This window comes from Abramis brama (genome assembly GCF_963993115.1).
Source record: "Abramis brama genome assembly, chromosome: 16".
In the NCBI taxonomy this organism is placed as follows: Eukaryota; Metazoa; Chordata; class Actinopteri; order Cypriniformes; family Leuciscidae; genus Abramis; species Abramis brama.
The window spans coordinates 22,693,634-22,711,867 of record NC_139978.1 but is presented as its reverse complement, the minus strand read 5'-3'; the positions used below and the strand labels follow the sequence as shown (position 1 = coordinate 22,711,867).

The following is an 18,234-nucleotide window of genomic DNA, read 5'->3' as shown; positions in this document are numbered from 1 at the left end:
TAATATTATTTCTTATGTTATGCGCCATATTCTTATGGGCTGTGGGAATTTCTCAACCGCACGTGCACGTCAGGTATTCTAACTAGCCTACATTTCCCAGGATTCTCTGAATTTATACGGCACGCTCCTTGTTTTGCAGTGGAATCAGAATTACGAAAGTGATTCGAGTTCAAACGAGCTGACAGTGAGGTCGTGTTGCCTGCGCTGGGCTTTTGAAGAATTGGTTTGAAACTAAACAAAACACAACATGCTTGCTCGGGCTTTAGCAAACGGACTCTGTAACCGACTTTCAAGGGAAACCACGCGGACTGTCGGGTTGGGGGGAAAGGGGCGGCAGGACAGACAAGCTTCCACAGAGGTATGCACGGTACTGGGATCGTCAAAATCATCGGCTTACTACTTAAAATAAACCAAAGTCTTTGCAAAACCGTGAAAAAAGACTAAAGATGTATAATGGGGAAGATTGCATGGTGCATTTCAGTGTAATTCCTATTTTGAATGATTTTGAATTTATTGCTTTAGTTTAGTCGTTCATGCGCGAGGAACACGCATCTGCTGCCAGTGTCCGCTCGAACTGCTGCGCTAATTAAGAGCACGAGAGCGTCCATCCGTTCAGGGTCCTCGCGGCTTTCACTCTGAATCACTGAAACACACTGATGCACCCCTATTCAAATAGGGTCCCTACGGAGTGTTCACTGCTCTCTCACTCACTCTCTCTGCTCTCTTTGTAGAAGTTCACTTCAGTTGGCAATATTTTATTTCGTACGGAACACCCTGTAACGTCATCAAACGCAAGCAATGAGTAGCGCAGTTAGAGTTTTTTTTTGTATGACAGATATACATGAACTGTTTAAAGTTTTTCTTTAAAAAAATTATATATTAGGTCATGCTCTTCTATTCTTTCTGCCTTTGCTAGTTAATTTCCAATGATCCCATGGTGTGACAGATTAATTAAAACACATTCCCTTTAGTATCTCAAATAATATGATCTTATGAAAAGTACATTGTGTACTAATTGCAATGATTAATATTAAAATAATTTAACTGGTAATAGGGTCACGGGACACTGAATTATCTTGAACTTCTTAACAGTGTGTGACACCTAAAGTAATAAAGATAAAGTCTGATCTATCGGTAGATCAGATAGTGTCCTAGTCTCTCATTCAGACTTCTTAGTTGACTTTGGACTGGTTTCGTAAACTGTAAATAGCTAATGTGGCCTAATGTGTGGTGAGTGGCTGGACACATAGGCAGGAGCCAGTCCTTGAGGTCAAAGGTCACAGTACCACACCATAAGCTGATTTAGTATCACGCACATGATCTTATTCATTGTGGAATTTATTTATTAAAACCATGCTGGACAACATATAAGATTCCATGGAAATTAAAGTTTATTATTATTAAATAAATATTAACTGTCTTTATCCCACATGATTTATTTGCACTGCTTTTTCTCTGTATCTAGGTGACACCCAAGAAGACCCCGCTATATGATTTCCACAGGGCTCAGGGTGGTAAGATGGTGGAGTTTGCGGGATGGAGTATGCCTGTGCAATACAAAGACAGTCACATTAACTCACACATGCACACACGCCAGCACTGCTCCATCTTCGATGTCAGTCACATGCTGCAGGTCAGTGTGTAGACATTCAAAGTACTGCCTTTGTTGGTGTATGTAGGAATTTTTTTTTTTACCCAATGCTGATTTTAATAGAGTAAAAAAACGTGTGATATGAAAATTCCATCAGTTTAAAGTGCCAATATTCCTGACAATATTGGATATTCAGCATTATGAGGTAGTAGTGTGAAGTGTGTCTGAATGTGTCTGATTTGTTGCTTTCTCCTCAGACTAAAGTCTATGGTAGAGACAGAGTGAAGTTTATAGAGTCTTTGATTGTTGGAGACATTGCTGAACTGAAAGACAACCAGGTATGATGCACACACAGAGTGGTAATAACCGCAAATTTAGTCACCATGGAATCAAAATGCTTGATTTTTTTTTATGGAATATTATTGCAGTATATTATAAATGAATTATCTGTGCACATCATTATTTTTTCAGATGAATGTGCCCTTGAAATCTTTAATTAAAATAACTTCCCCTCTTCCTTCTTCTTTCTGTGGGTCTCAAAAAGGTCTTAAAAAGTCTTAATTTTCCCTTACACAAATTAAGGCCTTAAAAAGGTCTAAAATCAGAACAGAAAGACTTTATGAAAAAAGTTATGGCATTAAATGTTGCATGCATTGCAAAAAATAATAATATCTTCATCAGTATTTTTGTCCTGTTTTCCAATACAAATATCCAAACATCTTATATACTTAAGATGCAAATGTAAAATGAAGAACAAAATTAAGTGCATTTATGCTTTATTATAAAAACTTCCCTTTGAATTAAGTTGATTTTTCTATTAAGTTTTAAGAATTAAGTTTTTGTTTTAAGTGTAAACTCACTTCATTTTGATCAGTTTCACAGAAAACAAGACTTTTTGTATCTGCAGTAATTGCATCTTAATTTAAGAATCTTTAGACAATTGTACTGGAAAACAACACTGTGGCAACAACCTGTCACTCACATGAGATTGCATCAATAGCAAACCACAACCATGCAATCAATTCCCAACTGGCAAAGTCAAGTTCTGCCCTACATTTGAGAATCCGTTTCATTTAGATATACATCGTAATAGGGAAGAAAAGACGCCAGCTTTAAATAATAAAAAAAATTGCTTAGTCATCCAAAAAAACTATTTTTTCCCCTAGGGCACTCTCTCCCTCTTCACAAACACTAAAGGAGGAATCATGGATGATCTGATTGTGACCAAGACAGATCAGGAGTACCTGTATGTTGTCTCCAATGCTGGCTGTGCGGACAAAGACTCTGCTCATATGCAGGCCAGTAAAAGTTCATGAAAATAAAAAATGCTCATCGTTTGATTGTGATTGGTTGATCATGGCATTTAAATATTTTTAATAATGTGAAAAAGTAATGTAGATATTGCAAAGATTATATTAACCTGAAACACCACAAGGGGGCATCCAAATTCCTTAACATTTTTTCATTTCCAGTTTTATTAAATACTATTGGGTATGAATCTGATTCATTAATGTAGTAATGTAGTTTAATGTTTATTTATGAGTAGTTATGTTTATTTGCGCGCATGTGTTTTTTGCTCAAAAGTTTGTGTTTGTTTGTAGGCCAGGCTGCAGGAGTTTAAATCAGCAGGTTATGATGTAGATTTGGAGTTCATGGAAGAAAGTCTCATTGCGCTGCAGGGTAAGTTGTGGGTCTGTGATATACTTACATGGTAATACTGTCCACATTCCTGCTTTGTTCCTTTAGAATACATTGGTGTGCATGTGTTTTAAATGTATTATGTACATTTTCAGGCATTTGATTGATTGTATGTTTATTCATGTGTACGCAGGCCCATCAATGGCCCAGGTTCTGCAGAAAGGTGTGGGTGATGACCTCAGGAAGCTGACCTTTATGACCAGTGTTTTGACAACAGTGTTTGGCATCCAGGGCTGCAGGGTCACACGCTGCGGATATACAGGAGAGGATGGAGTTGAGGTGTGTGTGATCTCCATCTGATTGTATGACAACTATCCTGATATTATTTACTACCATTCAGAAGTTTGTTGTCAATAAGATTTATGAATCACTGTTTCCACAAAAATATTAAGCAGCACAACTGTTTTCAACATTGATAATAATAAGAAATGTTAAAGAAATGAGTACCAAATCAAAATTTTCGACTCTTTTCTGGAGGATTGTGTTTATAGAAACAGAAACGGTGATCATAGAAACAGTTATTTTAAATTGTAATAACATTTCACAATGTAACTGTTTTACTGTATTTTTGATCAAAGAAATGCAATCTTGGTGAGCATAAGAGACTTTTTTTTTCAGAAACATGACTATAATAAGTAATTAGAGGCTCAAATCTCATATTTTGTTTTTCCAATATAGGAACTATTAGATCTGATAAATATTATCTAACATAAATAAGTAGCTAGTTTAAAACACTTTTTGGCAGGGCTTGGTTTGTCTTTATTTTTTGTTGCTTGCATGTAAAGTTTAATTTCTTGTCTGTACACATGATTTATTCAGATATCAGTACCACCTGGAGACGTTGTCTCGCTGACTGAAAAGCTGTTAGACAGTAGTGAGGTGAAACTCGCTGGTCTCGGTGCCAGAGATAGTCTCAGGCTGGAGGCAGGACTTTGTCTCTATGGCAATGACATTGATGAGACCACCACACCTGTGGAAGCAAGTCTTGTCTGGACTATAGGTGCGTCAAGACTTTTATTTTCAGTTCTCATGAAAGTGTATTGGGTGTTAATCTATTGGTTTGTGTTAAGGTAAGCGCCGTCGACAGGAACTAGATTTCCCTGGTGCTGACATTATTGTTCCACAAATAAAGGCAAAGACTCAGAGAAAGAGAGTGGGAGTGATCTCCACTGGACCACCTGTCAGACAACACACACCCATCCTGTCAACCGATGGGAGGGTTATAGGTAACAAATGCCTTTGTGTTTAAAGTGCCACTATTATGCTTTTTCAGATATTACCTTTCATGTATTGTGTAATATAGATGTTTGTGAATGTAAAAGGTCTGCAAAGTTTCAAAGATAAAAGTGCATGATAGTTATGGCGCTTTTCCATTACCAGTACCAGCTCGACTCGCCTCGGCTCGGCTCCGCTCGCTTTTCGCTCCGTTTTCCATTGCAGATAGTACCTCCACAATAGTACCTGGTCGTCATAGCGACGCCGCAGGAAACTGCCGTGACTTAATCTTTTACGCGAGACACACCCACTACCCACACACACAGCACAATGGAGGAAATCGAGTGTATGCTGTTTTTGGATGTTTTTATTTTTGTTTTTGCTGTTTTTTTATTCAGGATACTCCGTCTGGCGCGTGCAATGATGACGCAGTGAATAGTGACGATTCTCTCTGACCAATCAGCAATCTGTCGTGTTTTCACGTCACATTTTAGTATCGCCTCAGCTCGTCTCAGCCCGCTTAGAACCTCGCCGGAGGTGGTACGAAAAAAAGTACCTGGAAGCAGGTACAGGTACAACTTTTACACAGTGGAAAACCAAACAGAGCCGAGTCGAGACGAGCCGAGTCGAGCCGAGGCGAGCTGGTACTGTGTAGTGGAAAAGCGCCATTATTGTCTCCCAAAAGAAAGAACTGATTCTGAATTGCCTGAAACAATAACAAATGTTATTTCCCGCCCACTTTATTTTAGGTGAGGTCACCAGTGGATGCCCCTCCCCCTGCCTCAAGCAAAACGTTGCCATGGGCTATGTGGAAGCTGGCTTCAGTAAAGTGGGCACATCAATCCAGGTGGAAGTGAGGAAAAAAGCAGTACCAGCAGTGGTCAGCAAGATGCCATTCGTGCCCACCAAGTACTACATGGGCCAGTAGACCTACTGATCATAAACCCGTCTGCGTTTAAGAGAGGGTCTGTCGTAGATCTGTCTGGAAGTATTTAGCACTGGATTGCCACTGGAATCGAAACCAACATTAGAGATTATGTAAAGCCTGAGACACACATCAACATTGAGCATTCCATGATGCAAACACAAATGCAAACTTTAAACACACAATTTACTTTTGTGCTATTTTAAGTAAATTGCATTCCAGAACATTTTGTAATAATTGCATAACGTTATGGCCACTTCACTAGGAATTCAAATGGGACCACTTGCTGTTAGTGTGTGTGTGTCTAACATAGAGCACTTAAAATGTAATGTGGAGTGTGGGAAGGTGAATTTTTTTTAAAAGAGAACTCTGTAAGATTCATTTAAAAAGTTTTCTACACATCTGGTTCATTTTATGCCATTGTACTTCTTTAGTGTCATAGTTCTATGATCGACAGTAAGATTATTAATAATATTAGTCTGAATGAGATATATACTGTAATATTAGAAAAGTGCCTAATTTATCAGGTATAGTTTATTATGCTGTAGTAATAATTGTCATCTTTTAACTTCAGACCACATCACTGTGAAACCTTTCTGTCTGAAAGTACATTTACATTCGTTTCTTTTTGGGATGCGATTAAATAATACAATTTTATTTTATATAATTTTATAAACCTTTACCTGATTGGTAATATAGTAATACAGTGATAATACTGTTTGTACTGTGGGCTGTGATTTAAAATAAAATGTATTAAAAAATCAATTATATTAGATTTGGGTTATTTGCAGACAATAACTTTGACTATTATAAAGTAACTGGGTGTAAAGTATGTAACGTTTTACGATGAATATTTTTAGTTGGTTAGTAAGTAAATTAATAAACAGAAAAAGTGGGTATTGATATTGTGAATAATTAACTTGTTAAAGAGTGAATTAATTTTAATGGCCGATGTTGTACACCGGTGACGTGTACCACCGTCTCATTCTATGAGAATTACTAGCGACATAAAACCATAAATGTCAGGGTATACTGACAGTTCTGATTAGCGTCCTTATTGTTTTCAAGCAGAAAAAGTTTATAAAGCTGTAACTTATCAGCAGACTGCAAATCCAAACATTTCTAAATGGATGATCATTATGGGAAATGTAGTTCTCAATTTTACCTCTGTCACAGAATTAAGTCAATCGGAATTCCTACAGCGAACTACATTACCCATAATGCCCAGCTGCTGTGTGCTCCGTAGAGGAGGAGCGTGCCGGGTTTGCGAGCGTTACCGAAGGGAAGATGGTGGAATCTGAAGCAGCAACGTGCACGATACTCCGTCCCAAACATTTCCAAAAACATTTACCATCACAACCTGGTATTAGATATCGGTTACCCGGGGACAATCATAGATAATATATACTAAAACTAAGATAGAATTATTAGTATTATTTTGATTTAGGTGCGAGGCGCACCTTACATTGAGGTGCCTGAAACGTGGGGCCAAACTGCACAGATCATAGTATTTTGATACTCTGGACAGGATTTCTCGGCTGGGATTGTTTATATACAGATTACTGTGTACTGTGTGTTGTTCTCTATAATCTGTGTCATTTGGTGTTTGGAGCGGCTGTCAGCATGCCACGAAGCAAAAAGGGGAAACGCGGTGGGAACAGTTCGAGTAAGGGTGAGTTTATCTGTAACACTTTCTGCTGTCATAGGCAATATAAACATAATCACACGGCAAAATATCATTAAGCAATATAATATTGATATCATTTTTATAATATTTTTAAAACAAGATCGTTATACTTGCATAAACTGTGAGTCGTTTTCAATCTCTCTTGAATTATTGTTCCTACTCCATTGTTTTTTTTGTTGTAAGAATAAACCTCACCAAATTGTAATTTGTTAAAACAAGAAAATAATGTAACGTTTTAAAATAGGGTAATATGTACAAGCCATGCTTGGTTTGGTGACATTGACCAGCTGGAAACTCACTCTTCTCTTTTTCCTTTACGATTTTAAGCCAAAATATTGAAATAATGATGCATATTCATTTACAATTTGTTTCAGGCATTACGTTCCCCACATAGCTTTGATTTAGTCTTGCTGATGTGGCTGTAACCATTTCAGCACCAGTTACAGCTGAGCTTCCTTTCAAGAACCAGCCTTCTAAAAACTTGAATTATAAATAAACTAAATACAATTATTAAATAATAATCTAAATGTTTAACTATGACTGTTTGGAAAACTGTTTTTGCCCTTTATCTCAGCAGTAAGGATATAAGCAGAGTGATTGACTGTCAGGGTTATTCAGTCTGCAGCATGACAGGTGAAGCTCATGCCGGCTCGTGTATATTTAGCCCAAATGTTATGGAGCCACGAAAACCGGGCCTTTCAGGACCACTCACGCGAGGTGTATTACAGACATTTTTGATTAAACATTGAACGACAGTTTTCTGTTAAATCCACGCGCAGAGCAGTGTCACGTGCATCGTCAGCTCGACTCGTGCGTGTGTACCGCCTGCATTTATCTCGTCACCCGGTAAATGCTGGCATGACAAAAACGGGTCTTTCTCGTGACAGAATTCACTGCGACGAATGCTGAGGGGTTTTGTTTGAAGGTTGTCAAATCACTTGATTAAATTTCTGTGCGATTGTCCTGGCTGAAATCAAAACAGGTTAAACAAACAAATCTACGATGGTTTGCTGGTCTTCGCTGGTTTCAGGCGGTTTTTACAGCTGCTTTAAGATTGTTGTTTGTAGATAGCTGGTGGACAAAGTGAATTCCCATCCTAATCAGCTGAAAAATGAACCAAAACCATGACCAGATTTGGAGACAAGCACACCATTAGAGGTGTTTTTCAGCATGGCTGTAAATTTGAAAGATTAAGGAAGTCATTTGAGGCTACTGCAATAGTTACTTTTCTGTGTTGGCTGGCTTTGTCCTACAGTTAAAGTTGAAATGTCAAACTGATATCAGATAAGATCTGAGAGTATTTTAATCTGTCTCTTCCTCCTGTTCACTGTGAGCAGGCTCACTTCGACAGGAAGTGCTTCAGCTGCAGTTGTCAAAAACTGTCCTGTCACGTCCAGGTAGCGTGACCTGATCTTGATTGTGACCTCATGCCTCTCACCCCATTAATGTTTAATGAGCAGCATGTCAATGTCCATTCATTTGTATTTGTTTACATCGTCTCTCATTTCTCTAATGTCTTTCATGACTTGAGAACCAACATTCCCCACAAGCATGTATCACTTCTGCTTCCTTGTGAAAGCATACCTTTAGATCAGTGTTTCCCAACATTTTTTGGTCTATTGTACAGCCACATCAGTAAAGGTCAACTACTTTTTTTATTGGTACCAAGCCAGAAATGTGTTCCTTTATCTCCTATTTTACTGGAAATCATTTATCCGTTTCAGAGGCTATTTTCTCACCAATTAGCTTCTTCTGTAATAAGCTAATCTTTCATGAGATTCGACTGTTCTTCCAATCATAAATAAACTGGGATGATTACCAAAAGTAGTCATTTGCACTTTTTCAGTGGTAGAATTTAAGTACCAAAGGACCCCCTGGGCTACACAGCTCCACTACGTGATGAAGCTTCTGGAAAGTTCTGGAACTCAAGTCAAAATATTTGGACTAACTGTTTCTATCCACATTTTGATTTTGCAAAGTCTTGAGACTGTTGTGGATTGTCTCAGATATGTTTTCCACCAATTCCCAACCATTCTGGACTGCTCCTCCACATGGCATCCATCCATCCTGAATTGCACTGCTGCTTCCTATCTCATTCCTGCTGATCTGATGTCTTGATATGCTTATGCATGTATTAGTACAGCAGTTAGTATGCACTACCATTTCAAAGTCTATTCTGCTGTCACATTGATACTGATGAGAGATTTATTTTACTGTGGCCAGACTGCGAGCATAAGAGTCTTCATTAAAAAAAACATTAGGAAAATCTTACCGACCCCAAACTTTTGAACAGTATTATGTACATTAAGCAGACCAGCTTACAAATGAGGAATATCTTCACTAAAATCCTCCCAAGGAAATCAGACTTATCAAGATAAATCATGATTAAATCAATCTAACTATATCATTTTAGACAATATCTAGTAAAGTAGTATAAAAGGCAGATAAATAATAGTTTCGATGAACTATAGTTTGTATGAACTATATGGAGCTACCTTTCAGAGATTAGCCTGATTCAGTAGATTCTTGATGCGGAGTGGATCAGTGAAGAGTTGGTGATTGATTTAAAGAGGATGGAGTCTCCGAGGACTGGATTATTGATGCATGGTTTTCTTCACTCCATTTTAGGTCATTTTTAATCATGACATTGACACTTCCATGTTATGTACTAAAGGTCTGCTGCTGGTATCTCAGGGAAAAATAGTTAGGCCATTGTGTGTGACTTATATGTGTGTTTGAGAGACGCCACATTGAACTTTGGCCTCAGTCAGAGCTCTGTTTCTTGGATGTGGTTTAGGGTTGCTGAGGAGTGTATATGTGAGTGAAAAAGGTGGGTTTTTCTATTGGTTTCCTATATAGTCAGACTGTTCACACTTTGTCAAAAGTTAAATTTAAAGTCAATGGTACACTAGATTATTAAAAGGGCACAGATTGGTTTTGCAATCCTACATGCGTGTTTGTTTTATCTGAGCACTGAAGTGAATCATTGTACATAGGATTGGTTTAGGTACATGAACTTTATGGACAGTTGAAACTTGAAACATGCATGATCACTCTGACTGACCCATCTAGGCCTATTCCCCTAACCTATGATCATAAACTAATTTTCAGTGTGTATCTCTTATTCTTGTCTCTCTCTGTTTCAGGGCGGAATGGGGTGAGAGGCGAGTCTGGTGTGAGTGATGATGATTTAGCGTCTGATGTTCTCAGTCACTGCAGCAGCGCCAGTGAGAGCGCATCTGTTGTAGAAGAGGGCACAGGTACATGCACAATTACAGTTGCATAAATGCACAAACTTTATCGCAAATATGTATTGTCCCTAGCACATCCACACACTGACTCTCTGTGCAGGTGAGGCGGTAGATGAACAAACTGCTCAGGAAGAAACCGAAGACAAACTGAAGCAATGCATCGACAATCTGATGGACAAAAGGTATCAATACGCTAAAATACAACAGTCTGCAATCACACAGTTATTGAAAAGCATATAAGCTCTGCAGCTGTTTGACTCTGTTGGTTTATATGTTTCTCAGTGCTAAGACCCGTCTGGCTGGATTAGAAAGTCTGCGCTTGGCGTTTTCCTCCAGAGTCCTGTACGAATTCCTGTTAGAGAGACGTTTCACCATTAGTGATTGTCTGGAGAGGAGCTTGAGGAAAGGTTGGAATTAGGACTGATTTTCTTTGTCTTTTTTTTTTGCTTTGATTTTATATATGTTTGTTAATGTATGTTTCATTAGATCAAAACTCACGTTTCATTGTTTTTAATTATTAATTTTATTTATTGTTTTACATAAATACATGTTTATCTTATGTGAATCAATAAAACGTGATTGTAAGAATTTAAGTACAAGCACTGTAAGGATAAAAAATATTATTTTATTTTACATTATTTTTATGTATTTTTCCTGTTGACAGTGCTGCTTGTACTTATTCACAAACGATAAACTATTTCTATAATTAAAAACATAATTAAAAATAATTAAGGCAAAAAACAACAAAACATGCGTTTTGATCTCATAAAACACGAAAGATAAACCATTCTGCTTGCTCTTACACTCTAAAGATATCAGAAAGTTATAACCACTGTAATTTTAATATATACAAAGGGCCAAAAATCAAAATTGATTGAGGACAGTGTGCCATAAAATATACCATATTATATTATTTTTGTTTATTTTTATTATATGAAATTCACTTATATTTCAATGCAATAATAAAAGTAAAAAAAAAAAAAAAGAAAGAAAGAAAAAAAAGATATGTTATCCCCCCACACACACACCCTACAGCGGGCCAAATCAAAGGCCATCACTGGCCAACTTTGGTCCGCAGTCCCTGGTTTAAACATCTCTGCTGTAGAAACTTTTGTTGCACTGATGCTTGCAGTGTGTGATTATTTATGTGGGGAGAAATCCCAAGCTGCACATGGACATGTATCTGTTATTTCTCCCACTTGGGTTGACTTACTGAGTAAAGTCTCATTCCCTCTAGGTGGAGGAGAGGAGCAGGCGGCTGCTGCAACAGTGGGCGCTCTCTTGTGTGGGCAGCTCGGGGGTGGAGTCGAAGGTGAGGAGGGCTTCAAGATGCTCCGCCCCATCCTCAGCTCCATCCTGATTGACAGCTGTGCTAGCCTTTCAGCGCGACAGAGTGTGAGTGATGCCTCAAACTCTTATTAGATCTATTACATTGCCTTTTAAAATGTGATTGTTTAACTATATATCTATCTTTTGTCAGTGCGCTCGAGCTCTAGGTATTTGCTGCTATGTGTCTGCCTCAGACGATCCAGAGGTACGGTCAGATCTTGTAAAAAGCATATTAATATTTATAGATCTGCATCTTTGTAGAAGTATCATCTGTCTTTTTCCTCCTGTGTTTTTCAGGACCTGATAAAATCTCTTGGACATTTGGAGAGCGTGTTTGTGGCTGCATATCCCCTGGGTGATGGCACTCTGCCCTCTGTCAAAGCTGGGACCCCTGCGCTCCACAGCGCCGCCCTACAGGCTTGGGCTCTGCTCTGCACCCTCTGCCCTGCGTCACGCATCGACACCATTCTCAACCAGTGAGTTTGACATGCAAGAAAACACATCTGTGTACAAACTCTACAAACTTAATAACGGGGGCAAAAATATCGTATCACAATTTTTTTCAGGACAATCACCATTCATGATTTTATCACGATTTTTTCATTTTGGTTTTATTATTTTGCAAGTGACTGAGCAGAACATCCAACTAATTTCCTTGTTTTAAAAATGAAGTCTTACAAGGTAACAAAATATAAAACCATTTAGGCCAAAGTAGGGGTGGTCGAAGATGAAAATCTGTTTTCATTATTTTATCTTTATTAAAAACAAGAACAAAGATGCACATTATAAATACAATACAGTATACAAATGAAATAAACAGTGCTTTTTTACACAGTTGGTGTATTTAACAGTAGTATACAATAAATTGAATAAACAAATGTAAAAATAAAACACTACATGGACTTCACTGTATAAATTATATATACAGTGATTCTTATTAAAGCTACTGAAGTTTCTTTTGTCAATTTTTCAGTAAAAAAATTATTTTAGTCCATTGTTGTTTGATTAACATTGACAAGCGGCATCAGATTTATTAAGGCCCTGATATACTCTCGCCAAAGTTCTTTTTGTTCTTTGCTTAGAGGTAAAACAAAGTTTTAAATACATGACCAGCGATTATAGAGAGCAACGTTTAGATAGGTATGTAAATATGTGCTGCGTGCTTTCCTCTCAATAACAAAATAAACACATAGATTGCTTAAAATCAAGCAGCTTTACTGTATTAAAAATGAAAAGCAGTGTGAGTGTCTGTTTTCGTCAGATGTACAACTTCATTTTCTATAAAGCAGCTCTCCAGTGTGTTAATGTTTTCACTCGCGGACGTCTAACCTCAACGGACTGAACAGGAGAAATAAACAAGCCTCCGTGCACACCTACCTATTATGTAATCGTCACAGCCCAATGATAGTATAAAGGTGTTTACCAGCTGTTGCAAACTTTTACAGAAAGTTGCTTTTGCAAGCTTTTTCGAACTACCAAAAACTCCAAACGAAGTTCGGTTTGGCCTGATTTTGTTCAAAATGACGTTACAGTAGTTCGTTCTTCGATTTCGCTTGAAGTATATCGGGTCCTTTAGGCTGCTGTCACTTTAAGATGCACACTTAATATTTAAGATACTCTTGATATATGGACATGCATCCCAACTATTTGCTCACTAAAGACATAACGGCTGTTTATGTAAACCTTGTATGTATTTGACAGTTTAAGCGCAGTAAGATGCGAAAGATAACTTAGTTTAGTACTCACATGCTGTTTGACAGGCTTTTAGTGTGTGCGCGATTCGGATGTACACGCTAAAAAAAAACACGTCAGAACAGTGCATGAATAAAAAATTTAACCAGCAAGGCAATGCAAATAAAAAACGTTTGTGATTGTGAATAACTGCAACGTCACGTGAGAGTAAGCCTACCTCTTTCTTAACGGATTGATTTCTACAAAGCCCCTCCTTCCGAAAAGCGTAGTGTGCTCTGATTGGCCAGCTGACCCAGTGCATTGTGATTGGCCGAACACCTCGAAAGTGTGTCGGAAATGTTACGCCCCTTTCCATAACGCAAGCTTCAGCTTCCAAAGCAATTATAAAGACAGTTAATGTCGTCAGTTTTACCATATCAGTTTGAGCCCGAGTTGGATTCTCGATCATAATGTGACATGACAAATGCCGCCAGTTTGAAAGCACAATGGCCGCATGTTGCTTTAGCTTTGCTTGAGCGGCCAGTGTGAAACAGAACACGTAGTGCATCTATGTTTGTCATCTTTTCACCACAAGTTATAAGCGGAGAACAGAGGATACTATGTTTGTAAACATAAATCTATCTCTGTGCTTTTGATCGTAAGAGCGACAAACAGTATGTGTTACTCTACACTCCCTCTGTTGCTCTGGCTGAAAGGATAATAGTAATTGTGAGACGGGATAGTGTTTTGTTGTTACAAAGCCACAATCCAAAGCAGGTCTAAAATCTAAGCTTAAGTAATATTAAACACGTTATAATAATGTATCTGTAAGACTGGAAGAACTGGAAGAGAGAGCAACTCTCTGAGAAAACAAAGGAAATTAACATTTGAACTCTCTCTTGTGAAGTTAGCATCTCCATTTGAGATGCAAGTCTCACCTCAGAATACATCTCTTTCCCTCTTCCCCCACTCCTGCTCTCTCATGCTGAGATCACCAGAATTCACCCAAAAATCTATATGGTTTAATGTGACTAATTATCATACAGTATTATACATGTTTGGTATCATTTGAAATGTCTCAGTGCAACTGGTACAAATGTCTCATTCCCAAAGAATTAAAACAAAAGGTAATAAGTTCTTAAGAGTTTAGAGATAACTTGCACACAGAGTAGGGTGTGTCTTCCAGGCAAATGGCATTCTGCTCCCAAAAGGTGTAAACTCTGAATGCAAATTCCCATTGTTAGCAAATGTTATAAAGAAATGCAACAAGAGGCTCAGGGCGATTTGTTACTCAAATTAGCCCGTGATGCGGAGTGTATGTGCAGGCACTCCGTATAATGTATTTTATAATGTCAGGTTCACATCTTCTCTCTTTATTCCAGAGCATTTGATGTTTTGTATTTATTATGTTTGAACTGATTATGAAATTGGCATGATACATTTACCTGACATAATAAATTGTTACATTTGATTTTATTCTGAATTACTCTGAAATTATTTTCTCAAGTAGATTAATTGAAATCTTATGTTTCTGAGTCGGATAAATGCTCAAAAGTGAATTAAATTGCTTTGTCATGCGGAAAGACAGTAACGCGCAGAGACTTTCACCCGTTCTATCGGATGCCGACATTGGGCCGAATCGGCCGATCTAGACGGGCTTACATATCCAATGTTTTTTATGTAATGCTTTATCTGGGTGTTGTCACATGGCTTTTTATTCACCCAGATAAGAGTACAGATAATCCAATTTGTCTGTAATATAATCTTTCTCTTTGTCCGTATTTCAGCCACTTGCCACGTCTGCATGCGTGTTTAGAAAGCAGTGAGGTGAACTTCAGGATTGCTGTGGGAGAGACCATCGCTCTGCTGTATGAACTGGGCCGTGACATCGATCAGGTGTGTATTGTGTAGTGTTGAATAGTTTTGAGTGTCAGGATGATGGCAGCGTACATAATGTGTGTTGTGCCTCAGGAGTTCGAGTATGAGGACTGCGATGCATTGTGTGACAGTCTAAAGAGTCTAGCGACTGATGGAAACAAACATCGTGCTAAAAACGACCGCAGGAAACAGCGCTCCATCTTCAGAGAGGTGCTGCACTACATTGAGGTGAAAGGAGAACTGCAACTGAGGCTTTTTTCTTTTTTTAAATAACGTCAGTTAATTGCATTCAGATATTTTATAGCTACATTGCATACTGTGCTAATTATCCGGGTTGATCCAGGACTGTCATAGATGATTATGGTTTAAAAATTTACATACACCAGACCAATCATTGCCTTCCATTTTCAGAATGAAGATTTCACAGAGGAGAAGATCCAGTTTGGGATTGAGGCCATCTACATTGATGGCTGGATGCGCCGCAGGATTTATGATGCCTTTAAGGAGGTGCTCGAGTCTGGAGTCAGACACCACCTACAAGTGAGGAGGACCAATTGCAACTCACTGTTGGCATACTTTTATTTATTTTTTATTATTTTTTTTACATTTGGCAGACGCTTTTATCCAAAGCGACTTACATTGCATTTCAAGTTACACATTTAAACATTACACATTATCAGTTCTTGCTTTCCCTGGGAATCGAACCCATGACCTTGGCGTTGCAAGCGCCAACACTCTACTGTTTGAGCTACAGGAAAGGCATACATAACACTATGTAGTACTGGAGAAAAATATAGATTTTATTCCAATTAATATTTATTTAAATGATCTTAAATGGTTTCTTAAAATCCAAGTTTGATCTTTTAATCTATACACACAAAAAACAAATGAGAAAATCACTGTTTTATAGTGCTCTCTTGCAGCAGTTCTTAACAGTTTTGACTCCAATGTCCCCCATTGTCTAGAATAATATTTGAAGGCCCCTGCATATAGGTAAATAGTTTTCCTCTGGTACATAATTAAAAATATTCTGTTAAAATAATAATTAAAATTGGCAAGTTTAAGAATTCCAGAAAAGCGGAATCTTTTTCAGAGATCCCCCTCTTTTTAACCATTGATTTTACATGACTTTTCCAGTTGTTTGTGTTTCACTGGACAAGGATTTTTAGGATTTAACATTTTAGAACTTGGCTTAACTTACAAAATGTAAATTCTTTATAAAATACATATGGCTTTTTAAGATTTTATTAATTTACCTTTCATTTCCATATATACACAGTGTTGAGTGTAATTTACATTACGAAGTAATTAATTACATGTTAAAATGTATTTTGATGTAACATGATCCCCTAAAAATATTTGTCCATTTCAAGAATAATTTATTAATTTATTCAATTCTTGTACGGTTCACCTGGTCGAGGTTGATAAGGGATTTAGAAAGTAATTAGTATATACAATACTTTTTAGAGGGAGTAATTAGTACAGTAATCTAATTAAGTAATCTAATTCATTATTAATTCATTAGTTTTTTAGAGTAACTTGCCCAACACTGAGATATATACATTGTGTATGTATGTATGTTTATATATCTTGTTTTAATGCTTGTTTTGTCTTGATTTAAAATTATTTTAAGTCATCTTGAGGCCCCCTTTGAAGTTTGCTTCCGTAGTGTGTCCCAGGGCCCGTGGTAGAGGACCACTGATATAAAGTGTTTGTTTATTATAAAGAATTTTTGTATCTGTTTGTATAGTTTAATCCTTTGCTGAGGGATATTTTTGGACTTGGACCTCCTCTCATCCTGGATGCATCTGTTAAAGCCAGCAGGATCTCCCGCACAGAGAGGGTAATCTCTCGTCTTTTCATTTATTAATGTAATAAATCACACATACTGTGACACTTGACATCATAAAAAGTCTTAGTTTGCAGTCACATTCAGTTAATTTTGGGAACTGTCTATCAAGACAATTCATGCAAATAAAAGCAGCACCCTTTATTTTAAATTTAAGTGTTTGATGCATATTCATGTAACCTTTGGCTTTTCTCTTCACAGCATCTGTTTAACTCTGCTGCGTTCAAAGCTCGGACTAAATTGAGGAACAAAGTGAGGGACAAACGTGCCGATGTGATGTGAGGATGAAGGCGACAAAGAGAGAGAAACACTACATCCTTAAAATCCCCTCGGCTCACTTGAATTATAGTTTGACATACTGCCAAGCCAGAGACTTGACAAAATGTGCGCGCGACTGATTGCCTGTGTGCGAGTGTGAAAGGCCGGGTGTGTGTATGCAGTGTTGTTTTTATTTAACATCACAGTGTGTGATTGCTAGGAATCCTGCAATTAAACAAAACATGAACTAATTGTATCTTTGTAACAACCTTTTGTAAGGCTGTATTAAGCTTTTCTGTTAAAATCTGTTTTACCACCTCAAGAGTTTTTGGGAAAAAAAATATTTTTATCATAAACACTTTTCACAAACTTTTTACAGTTCTGCAACAAAGAGGCCAAGAAAAAAAATGAATTCTTTGTAGTTTTTCTGTATGCATTTTATAAACGGACTATGCTGATGCACCTATGATCTCATGATGCAAACAATTGAAAATACATCTTGGACTGCAGGTTTCCTGAGTTAGTGTAGACCGTTTTGTTAAACCTTTCTCACTGCCACTAAATCATCTGTTTTACATCATACTCATCTGCTGAAAAAGTGTGATTTTTATTGGCTCCAAGTGTGACAGTAAATTAATATTCTTATCCCCAAGCTTTTTTTGCCTATATAGATCATGCTTCCAACAGTTGTTTGAATTTATTTAATCTAAATATCAAGCTACCTTGTCATGACCTTTTTTTTTTTTTTTTTTTTTTAAAGTTAAAGTACTGTATACAACAGCCAGACTTTTGAAGAGAAATAAATTATGTAATTATCCTTCACAGAGTGGGAAGTATTTTTGACAGACAAATGTATTTGTTGTAGTAAGACATTATGGCTTT

General features: G+C 37.4%; 2 protein-coding genes across 3 annotated transcripts; both read left to right on the top strand.

Moving 5' to 3' along the window:
- Positions 1–135: 135 nt before the first annotated feature.
- amt (aminomethyltransferase) lies at positions 136–6,184 on the top strand. The gene is made up of 9 exons (XM_084087458.1): positions 136–358; positions 1,466–1,633; positions 1,849–1,929; positions 2,758–2,889; positions 3,193–3,271; positions 3,423–3,568; positions 4,109–4,289; positions 4,360–4,515; positions 5,254–6,184. Exons 1-9 carry the CDS (start codon positions 248–250, stop codon positions 5,430–5,432), a joined length of 1,233 nt encoding a protein of 410 aa, XP_083943584.1. The 5' UTR covers positions 136–247; the 3' UTR covers positions 5,433–6,184.
- A 487-nt stretch (positions 6,185–6,671) lies between these two features.
- On the top strand, positions 6,672–18,169 carry ifrd2 (interferon-related developmental regulator 2). Of its 2 annotated transcripts, XM_084086969.1 has the most exons (13): positions 6,672–7,101; positions 8,454–8,513; positions 10,263–10,376; positions 10,468–10,549; positions 10,650–10,774; positions 11,605–11,762; positions 11,848–11,901; positions 11,994–12,172; positions 15,155–15,263; positions 15,339–15,473; positions 15,657–15,785; positions 16,996–17,088; positions 17,296–18,169. In XM_084086969.1, exons 1-13 carry the CDS (start codon positions 7,053–7,055, stop codon positions 17,374–17,376), a joined length of 1,368 nt encoding a protein of 455 aa, XP_083943095.1. In that variant the 5' UTR covers positions 6,672–7,052; the 3' UTR covers positions 17,377–18,169. The 2 variants fall into 2 exon arrangements, with proteins under 2 accessions (XP_083943095.1, XP_083943096.1); XM_084086970.1 differs by lacking the exon at positions 8,454–8,513 and having other exon boundaries at positions 6,685–7,101.
- Positions 18,170–18,234: the final 65 nt, after the last annotated feature.

Excerpts from the sequence above, each read along its gene's own strand:
- ifrd2 (XM_084086969.1), top strand. The coding sequence starts at position 7,053 with ATGCCACGAAGCAAAAAGGGGAAACGCGGTGGGAACAGTTCGAGTAAG. Across the intron at positions 8,514-10,262 it reads AACTGTCCTGTCACGTCCAG|GGCGGAATGGGGTGAGAGGC; the intron begins GTAGCGTGACCT and ends TCTCTGTTTCAG. Across the intron at positions 11,902-11,993 it reads CTGCCTCAGACGATCCAGAG|GACCTGATAAAATCTCTTGG; the intron begins GTACGGTCAGAT and ends TGTGTTTTTCAG.
- amt (XM_084087458.1), top strand. The coding sequence starts at position 248 with ATGCTTGCTCGGGCTTTAGCAAACGGACTCTGTAACCGACTTTCAAGG. Across the intron at positions 359-1,465 it reads ACAGACAAGCTTCCACAGAG|GTGACACCCAAGAAGACCCC; the intron begins GTATGCACGGTA and ends CTCTGTATCTAG. Across the intron at positions 3,569-4,108 it reads CAGGAGAGGATGGAGTTGAG|ATATCAGTACCACCTGGAGA; the intron begins GTGTGTGTGATC and ends TGATTTATTCAG.